The sequence below is a fragment of the Asterias amurensis genome, chromosome 5 (assembly GCF_032118995.1).
Source record: "Asterias amurensis chromosome 5, ASM3211899v1".
Lineage (NCBI taxonomy): Eukaryota > Metazoa > Echinodermata > Asteroidea > Forcipulatida > Asteriidae > Asterias > Asterias amurensis.
Genome location: NC_092652.1, coordinates 24,040,265 through 24,050,457, shown reverse-complemented (window position 1 = coordinate 24,050,457; position 10,193 = coordinate 24,040,265). Strand labels below are relative to the sequence as shown.

At 38.0% G+C, this 10,193-nt stretch overlaps 1 protein-coding gene across 1 annotated transcript; it reads right to left on the bottom strand.

Moving 5' to 3' along the window:
• Positions 1-2: 2 nt before the first annotated feature.
• Positions 3-9,917, bottom strand: LOC139936915 (histone acetyltransferase type B catalytic subunit-like). Its single transcript, XM_071931742.1, has 10 exons — positions 9,869-9,917; positions 8,973-9,044; positions 7,818-7,893; positions 7,281-7,404; positions 6,010-6,305; positions 5,146-5,250; positions 4,311-4,417; positions 3,859-4,010; positions 3,124-3,240; positions 3-2,526 (listed from the first exon to the last, which is right to left on the bottom strand). The coding sequence occupies exons 1-10, from the start codon at positions 9,873-9,875 to the stop codon at positions 2,359-2,361; spliced, it is 1,224 nt and encodes a 407-aa protein (XP_071787843.1). The 5' UTR covers positions 9,876-9,917; the 3' UTR covers positions 3-2,358.
• Positions 9,918-10,193: the final 276 nt, after the last annotated feature.

Below are 10,193 nucleotides of genomic sequence, written 5' to 3'. Positions count from 1 at the left end.
TAAAAGTTTCCCACAGTTTATCATGAGTACGTCGTCATTTATTGGACTAAATATGCACCAAATCTATAAACATGAGGTAAACAGGAAATACTATTTATGAAACAGAGCAATCTAGTTATACATTTCATTCAACATAGAGTAATCCCAATCCCCGTCTTAGAAATAAAACAACAAACCCAATCAAAGAATTCAAGTTTTTTCTTTTTTCTTGGCGCCTCAAGACGTTTGCATGTACTCGGGTCTAGTCAGGTTTGCAGAGCTACTGTATGTTTAAAACTCACTCGCTGAATGGTGGTGGTTCTAAAAATCATAACCACCACCACTCCTAGGAGTTTATGTACATTTCATCTCAGCAAACCACACTAGGTTGTACTCGCAAAGTTTCAAATCTTACTTATGTACACAAGTATTCTGCTATTGAAATATATTCATTTATAGTCTACCCCAGCCATGTTATAGTTTTTGTATAGTTTTTATTAATGCTTCACACTCTCTTTACTCTAGGTATTGTTTGAAATACTTTGTAAAAATTGTTTATAACTAGCTTCTAATTTTTAATTACTTTCTTGGTAACTTTGACATTTGTTGTTGAATCTTTAGTTTTAGCATTTAATGCTTCTTGTTACACATTTAGTTGAAATAATTAAGTTGGATGGAACTATTCCTTTAATATACAGTTGTCAAACTACAAAGTTGGTTCTTTTAGTCTATACCTCCACTATAACCATGAACAGTAATAGAAATATCTTCTTTTTTGAAAAAAACAAACTCTCAATAGAACTGGAGAAAAAAGTCTGAATAACTTTAAATTGTTTGTTTTTATTTGACCCTACACCGATGTGTGATAAGCACTGTATACTTGGTGCCACTAGACCACAAATTCTTTACAAATATTAGTGGCTACCTCAACAATTTAATAGATGTAATAATGGTATCAGAAATAAAGAATATACATAGTTGGAACTATTTCAAATAGTATGGTAAGAATATTTATTAGATTTGAAATAACAAGTCTTATTTGTAACAGAATATGCATATTGCATACTTGTCTCAATCCATAGAGTAATGTTAAAACATTTTTAGTATAATTCAGAATGAACTTTCCCCAACTTTGTTGGAATATACATTTGATTTGTGATTTAAATTGCAATTTGGAAGTAAATGTTGAGCTGATTTGAATTGAAATAAAATTGGCTTTCTATCCAAAATAGATTTTGTAATTGATTTTTGTGGTTTCTGGAGTTTTTTGGAAAAATACTTTTAACAATTTAAATATCCATACACTTCAATGTTTCCTACCTATAACTCAACTTTGCCAATTTCATGTCTGTGCTTACTGTGGGATTCTCTCGCCCCTCTTCCAGTTATCAGAGGGCCCTTTTTCATAGAGTTGCTAAGCAGAAAATATCGCTTACCAATGTTGTGCACAGCCGAAACGAGAATGATTAAGTCATGGTATTTGTGATACGGTGTTTTGGCTGGTAACATTAATTTGGTACGCACATTTTCCTTGTGCTTACTTTACTGCTTAAGCAGCTCTATGAAATTGGACCCATGTCGCTGGCTGTGCAAGCAAATAATGCTTCAGTAACCGTAAAACACTCACCACAAACATTCCTTGCTCACCAGTTAAACTTTTAATGTTCAGATTTTTGTCTGCTGGCGTGAGTGCACATTTTTTGCTTATTGCAAGTTGAGCAATGAAATTTGGCCTTGTTATGCAGAAACTTTGAAAGTGGAAAACCATATCTGCAATAAAATTCCTGTATGATCCTCTACCAATGTCAGGCCATTAGCTATTTTTTTTTTTTGGGGGGGGGTTCTTTTGGCTGGTAGGCTGTTTACAACAGCTAATTCAATTTTCTCATCTACCAACCTGTCAATGTAGTTGAGTAATCAAAAGAGGTAACGACTGGTATATCTTTGAGGGGTTTAGAGTGAAAACAAAAACAGGCTTCACTAAGAGGCTTCACCGTTAAGCCGGGTTCATACTCCTGAGAATGCAAATGCAAATTTTGGTGACCAATAATTCATACGCACTGTTTTTCCAATAGACCCATTAAATGTGACGTCACACACTCAAAAAGCCCCCTCACTGGGGTCAAAAAGTGCCCTCACTGGGGTCAAAGGAGGCCAAATGATAAGACGATAGCTGTTCTTTGTGCGTGAAAACGTGCGCATCAGTGTAGCGTTTCGCGTTTGCAAGGGGTCTATTGTGACGCAAGAAAATACACTTTGCACGAATCATTCGCGGGAAGTATGAGCCAAGCTTGACTTATTTTTAGCAGAATATAATTGTTCTGCCTGCAGTAATAACCTAGCACCCTCATAACGATCACGCCTTGTGCCTCCCTTTGATCAATCCATAGCCAGTCTCTCGATCACACCGTCGTAGCTGGTCATCAGTTCTTGGTACCAGTTCTCAAGCGTTTCCTGGCGCTCTTGTAGGTTGGTGCCCTGCATGGTTGCCGAAAGTTCCTCTGGTTTCAGTGTACGGCGCATCTTCTCGTAGTCTGACTTTTGTTTCTGCACATGAGAGAAAAAAAGTGACCACACCTTGAGTTTAAAAAGAAATACAGGCATTTTGTGCTTATGAATCAACCCTTTACACAGCTTCTATTTAATAAAACTATTTGCTAACCATAAGCAAAGCAATAGGCAAATGTAAACAAAATGAGTTCAAAGATTAAAAAGGATTTTCTTACAACCGGCAAGCAGACATTTTGGTGCTTACAGAGCGACCCCTAGCACAGTTTCTATTTCATAAACACTTCAACCAAAAGCAAAGCAAAAGGCTCACTAACTTGCCGTTGGTTCTTTTAACCGAAGAGGCAACAATGAAATCCATTATAGATTTCAAGAAGCTTACTGCTTCTGAGACCAGTATCCTCAGCAGAGCAGGAGTCCTTGAGAGCTGTAGGCATGGTAGGAAACAACAACTACTTTTTTTCTCAAGGCCGACATAAAAACGTCTGAATTTAGGTTAAAAGTGTGAAGTTTCTCATCCCTGGTGATTGCACCCTAGTGAACTTCCGTGTACAGTGTAAACATATACTGCAACTACTAAACAACAGTTGAAAGACTTAATTGTAACAAATGGAAATCCTGTAATTTATCCTGTACCTGGAATGGGATATTGAGTCTCTTCTTTACATCCAATCTGTACTCCTTCACTTCTTCAGGGTTACTTGAATCAGTGACTCGTAATCTTAAGATCTCATACACTCGTCTCACTTGTTTCTGAAACGGGGAAAAATTATGAGATGATTAAAAAAATAGTTCAGTGGATGAATGTTGATCAAGTTACAAGCCACAGGGTAAATCTTAAATACAAAGAAAAATTTACTAACCTGCGACCCCCAGATTGGATGGATATTTGTTAAACTATTAAGGCCATGGTTCGTTTTCATCACTTCTTGTAGCGACTCACTTTTAAAAGGTCATTGTTTTTTGTATGAGAAAAACTTATTATTTTGTATTCATTACACATCCAACATCAGTGCTAATAAAAATCAAGATGAATAGTAAATGAGAATAAAAATTCATAGATGTTTTACATGCAGGGCTCTTGTCTGAGGTGGGATTTCAACCGGGATCCACAGAGGTGAAAGGCAGAACCAATTTCATAGCTCTGCTTACCATAAGCAAGCAATTGCCGCTTACGGAAGCAGGGAATTCCCCACTATTTCGATAAGCGTATATCAAAGTTTGGCAGGAAATTTTTTGCTTGTGCGTATTTGTACTAATTTGGCGCAGACATTTTGTGCTTGACCTGTAGGCGAAGAATGGTGATCACAAGTGCAGAACTTTGAAGAAAAAAGAATTATGATTAAATTAAGGGGATAGTCTTCCCAGTACCTTGCACAGCTTCAGTTTTTCCAACGCTTGTTTCTCCATTTCTGGTGAGAAACCTTTCCTCAAGTTTGTTGGAGTGAACGCCGGCAGTTTCTGACAATTCCTGCAGTCTACGAAATCTCTCAGTCTCACAAAGTTATCAGACGGGTCTTCAACTAAAATGTAAAATGAAAGCGATCAGTAGATGATTTCACAAAGAGTTAGGACTAGTCCTAAGTTAGGATGAGTTGAGATAAGACTAGTCTTATGTGAAATCCAATCCAGAATAATTTACCAAATGTGTAGATAAAAATCTAAATGGTGGCTCATACTTCAACAGGTAGCTCCGCATACCTTGTAGGATAAATACCGAGTGCTTTGAGACGCCCATCGAGAGTCGATAAAGTGTTATCTAAGAACTTCATATTATCATGATTAAACAAAACAACAGCACAAATACTAAGCTTTACACCAACCTGTTACATCCAGTACTTTGTTATCGTTCCTGAAATGTGTGTACATTGCTTCTAGAAGGTGAACTCCGTGTCCTTGTCTCTGGAATGGTGGCAATATCAGTACTTGACTAAAAAGAAAAAAATGTACAACATGTACAAAAGTACAAGAATGGTAATTATGTTTTAAAACACCTGAAAAATATCTTCTTTGAAGGTTATACACATGAAAACACAAAATCTCAACATAGATTCGCTTACATGGCTTTAACGATCAATAACAATACAGAGTTCTTATTTAGCGCTTTAACCTGATTGGGGGGGGGGGGTCTAAAGAACTCAGTATTTTTCCTTTTTGTTTTTTTTTCCCTTAAATCCATTGGACACTTTCGGTAAACAGTATTGTCCAAGGCCCCACACTTCCTGTATCACAACTTATATATAAAACAACAAACCTGTGAAAATTTAAGCTCAATCGGTTGTTGGAGTCGGGAGAAAATAACGGGGGAAAACCCACCCTTGTTTCTGCACATTTCGCCGTGTCATGACATGTGTTTAAAATAAATCCGTAATTCTCGACAACAAGAATTGATAATGGTTTTAATGTTTTCTCGAAAAGTAAAGCATTTCATGGAATAATATTTCAAGAGAAGTCTTTCATTATTACCTTCTTCATAGTAAGAACTGTAAAATCAGATAACAAGCCATTCTAAGATAACCAGGATTAACAAAAGTGAACCCTTTCACTGTGGCTCAAAAACCTACTTATCCAACCGGAAAAGGAAAAGAAAGTCTGGTTACATTTTCATGGAGTTTTAAGGTGTACTTTGATCATGAGTTAGGGTCTGTGGTACCATACCTTATTCTAGGCCTTATGAGGTCTGGGTAGGCATAGTATCTGTAGGCTGTAGCATACCCGGCCACAGCATATCTATTATTGCCATCCACTGAATATCTCTCAAATCTAAAAGCAAAAAAGAACAATAGTTTTTCAGGAGAAAATAAAGGAAAGTTCAGCATTCCTGATTTCTGTGTGAGACCTTTGTAATCTTGGTGTAAGTTTTGTAAAAAAGACCCCAAAACCAGAGAAATTTCTGCTTGAAAACATTAAACCTAGAAACATTACAAAGAATAGCTTTTAGAACAGAATACCTTCCTCATAAGATTACATTCTTCAAATCTGTGAGTTAGCATGATTGATAAATATAGTGAAAATTACCAATGCAAGTTCCAGTGAAAGACTCGGAGGTTCTCAAAGTACATGTAATAGAATAGTTTTGTATGATTTGGGGTAAAGTTTAATAGGAAAACAAAAGGGTTGGTCATTCTATGCTTGCTATGATAGCGTGGTAAATCTAGGAAATTTCACAGTAACTACCACCACATTTACCTTACATATCGGTAAAAAAATAGTTAATGGCCGATGTTTTGACCCTAGCAGAGTCTTTCTCAAAGGCTCTTCTAGGGTCAAAACGTCAGGCCTTGAACTATTTTTTCTTGCATTTATACCAAAGGTTCGTTTGGTTGGTAGGCAGTTTGCAACAGCTAATTCTATTTCTCTCTTAAATATCAGTAATAAGGTTTTATGAAAGATAAACTTGATACAATGAAATAAGATCATTCAAAGAAAATTCAACTTTTAAAAGGGGCAAAGTTTGGAGAACTTGTGGGATGGAGGTAGTCCGGTTCAGGGTGGGAAATCTTTTGAACTGGTCCAACTTACATAGTATAATAATCCCATTTCTCATCATCTGTGTCAATGTATGACGCAGCATCGATGTACCACCACAAGAATGTCTGCAATCTCTCATGGTATTCTTTAAACCCAGGGGTCGTGATGCTGTTGGAGTAGACCTCGAAGTGTCGGGCTGGCCCCTCCCCTTCCACTGAATATGCATGAAGGAGATCACCCATTGGCTGGAAAGTGCTGTCGTCTGATATCACCGTTAGGAACTTGTCGAGGTTGTCCAGTGGTTGGATCTCCAGTTGGTCGATGATGGTTTTCAGGACATTGTCAGCCTGGAGTTTGCAGAGAAGATCATTTTGTTAAATACAGGGGTGAGAGTCGTTACTAAAGAAAAAGTCTGAAACTTGCATACAAATTCAAAGGTTTGTTGAAATGATGCCATTTCTACCTGTTGGTAACCCCTGGGTTATAGATTCCAAGAAGCTTTTGGAAACAGTATCCAAAGCATTAGAGAAGTATACCAATGAGCAGGATTTCTTTATTTGTGGAAACAAATATTGTTCGACTTTTCTTCACCAGAAAGTCTGAATTCAGCAAAAAGTCTGAACAATCTCATCCCTGTAATTAACAATCTTGGTATTATTTTCCAGCGAGTTGACCAGCCATTTGAAACCATTCAATGGGAACTTTGGAACGCTAGTTGGCAGCGGCTTACCAGATAAATTTCAATTGATTGTGTTGTTCTGAGCATGCGCACATAAAAAAGAACAATGGATCTACCTGGCAAGTCTGCTGCCACCTAGTGACCCAAAAGTCCCCAACAGCAAAGGTTTGTGTATGGCGGCTAGCATGGTTTCTGTAATAAATACCTGGGACAGTTTATCCATCCTGATTGGTCGATAGGGGATCACATGAGCATGTTTAAAAAAGCAATTGAAATATAGTAAGGAGTGTTTTCAAATGGCCTGAGGAAATTGGGTCAAAAGAGGGCGCTATCAGATGATTGCTTATTTCACATCCTAATTTAAGTTAGGTTGATGTTTGGCTCACGCAAGTTCAAATCTTATGTCCGATAGCTTGAAACTTAAGGGGCGCGAGGAACTTGCGGGAGGAGCTACTTAGTGCTCAACATGGATAGAAGTTCAATGCAGAGTCTAAACAGCTCAGGCTAAACTGTCAGATTTGTTCTCAACTTTTCAAAGTTTTTTTTGGTCAACGTTAATATGAATGGGACTGAAAGAGCAGCTTCTCAGACTTAAACTGCGGCTTAAAACTTAGCAGGGCAATCGGCTTTTCATTGATATTACCTTGACACCATCAAACAGCTTACTGTTGACCTTACTGGTAGAGGTCATGTGAAGGTAGGGAACAAGTCTAGCCGCTGTAAAGTACAGCTGCACCTTCAGGCCCTTGTAGCCAAAGATGTTCTCACTGAAACAATGAAGTAACAAAAGTTGGAGTTGTACTTAATTATCTGCGAGATTGTTGACAACTTTCCTATATGTGAAAGGGCTCACCTTTAGCACTAGCCCAGCATACAATGTCTATTAAAATTTGCTATCCCATGCTATTAAACATCACTTCTCAACTTGCCCAGTCCTGTGAACTACTAAAAACTGTGCAGCAACCTCGTTTAAAAATAAAATGCTCATATCTTCTAAAACAGCTTGACTTTAAACCTATTCTTCTCGGGTTTATTCTCTGACATCTCTCTCACAACTTTTGAACCAAAGGTGGTTTTAATATGGGGTATTACAAAATTTAACACATAGGTTATGCTCTTTTCAAATGTATAACTTTTTTGTAAATGACCTTGGTCGACAAACGACTAAAATGAGTCTCACCTTTGGCCGAAGAGCTGGTGAGTAAACTCCGGCTGGAAGATCTTGTCATCATTAAACACATCCGCCTCCTCTCGGACTGTAAGGGCAGAAGGGAGATGGTGGAAGGGTTAAAGAGATGCTAGGTGTTTAATTTACTAAAAATTGGGTTTAAGATCAATATTTATTTAAAGGTATGGGCCCTACCTTTGTTTTTGGGGGGGACCGTTCGGTTCTTTTAATCTTATATGTGCACAGCCACAATCATGTGTACACTTTTTGTTACAAAGACACCAATTGAACAACAGATAAATGTTGAGTATCTCTTTGCAGATCTTGTAATTTATTCGACAAACTTATTTCATTTATCATTGACACAGTGATTATTAATTGATAGAACTGTACAAAAAAAAGTAACCTGTGAAAAATTGATTTTGAAAGGTGGTAGGCTTTTGTGAGATATTGCCAATATCAACCATTTATACCCCTGGGTGAGAAGAAAAGCAAATTTAGTGAAGTGTCTTGCTCAAGGACACAAGTGTTATGACCGGGATTCAAACCCACACCCCAATGACTTAACCACCAGAACTTGAAGTTTACGCTCTAAACCACTCGGCCATAACACCCTACAGAACGCTAAACAGAGTACAGACATTATAAATGGAAGTGTCGTGGCCGAGGGGTTAAGAGCACCGAATTCAAACTCTGGTGTTTCTGATCACCAGAGTGTGGGTTCGAATCCCCAGCCGTGACACTTGTGTCCTTAAGCAAGATACTTAATCATTGCTTCGTCCTTCGGATGGGACGTAAAGCCGTTGGTCCCATGTGTTATGTAACGCATGTTAAAGAACCCAGTGTACCTATCGAAAAGAGAAGGGGTTCGCCCCGGTGTTCCTTGTCCGATCAGCAGCAAATTGCGCCACAGCACCTTGTAAAGCATTACATGGTGTTATCAGAATTAGGTCTCATAATTCAAACGGAGTCCCACATCTCGCAGGAAATACTGTATGTTACGGCGTCAGGAGCGTCACTGGGTGACGGACATGTGCGCTATATAAGAAGCCATAATTATTATTATTGTTATAAAAGCAATACTAATCACCGCCTGTGTCAGTGTACTAGCAGAGGAAATACGTGAACTACTTCTTTGCTTGTTGTTTAGTATTATTAGAAACTCACCTAACTTCAGTTCAATTACGTCATTTGAAGAACAGACAAACTCCTCCAGCACATTTTTCATGAGAGTCACATCTGGAGAGAAAAAACAGGCCAGGAGCAGGACATTCAATGTTGGAAAACAAGTATTACTGTCATTGTCAAACTCAAAGATTATATATCCGTTATTTGTTTTGTTATTTTTTTTTTATATGAGATGTATGCTAACAATGTAACATCACAAGGGCGGACGACCACTTCAAGGTGAGGGCTACATTTATTGGATTTTGGCTGTCAACCCAAATCAACTGCCACCAGTGTCCCAGTGACCAGGCCAGGGTCACGGTGGGGGACATTGCCACCTACCTAGTTAGTGACCTACGCATGGATGATGGTACTGAAAATGTCCCGTAACCGGAGACGATAGCGGAATGAAACCGCATAGTTTGAGGAGTAACTAGCAGATCCTGCAATGATTCAGTCTCGGAAAAGTTTCCGTATGGCGCCACCACTTTTTCATTCGATATAAGATCTAATTTACCTCAATGAGATATCCCTTTTTGTAAAAATGAGTGAAAAAGTGGTGGCGCCATACGGAAAGTTATTCCCAGTCTCATTTGCGAGTACAGTGACCAGTGTCATTCGACGTGTGCCAACATACACACCTGTATTCATCATGGTATTCTTTCTACAGTTTTTACACTACAGATTGACGTGCCAGATTCATTGGCACCTGCCAGATTTGGGACATCGTCATCTACAGGACACGGACAGTGAGTTAATTTTTGATAACAAAACCTCCCAAAATAAACTGTGTGTGTACATAAAAACCTTTTAATTTATTATGTCAGGAAATTGTAGCAAATAAAGTAAAGTACAAGTCAACAACAGTAATAAAGTGAAGAGTGCTTCCGACTTACCCGCCATATTTTCGACATTTCGCGGGGTTATCCACAGTTCAGAGTGAACTTTGACCTTGTTTCCGATTGGCAAGATTGGCGTACTGACTTGTTAAATGCATAAAGGCAACTTCGTGAAGTCTAATCACCAGACAAGTAATAAACTTGCTTTAAGTACATTGGCAGAATATGTGTCTGCAAAATTGTTTACTTCATTCATAGAAACTAAATGTCCTTAATTCAAAGTTAACATAATAAATTCTGACTATCAAAATGAATTACTTCGTTAAAGTGAAAAATAAAAGCTAACATCCGGCGTTTAAAAATAAAAATAAGTACCGGTGGA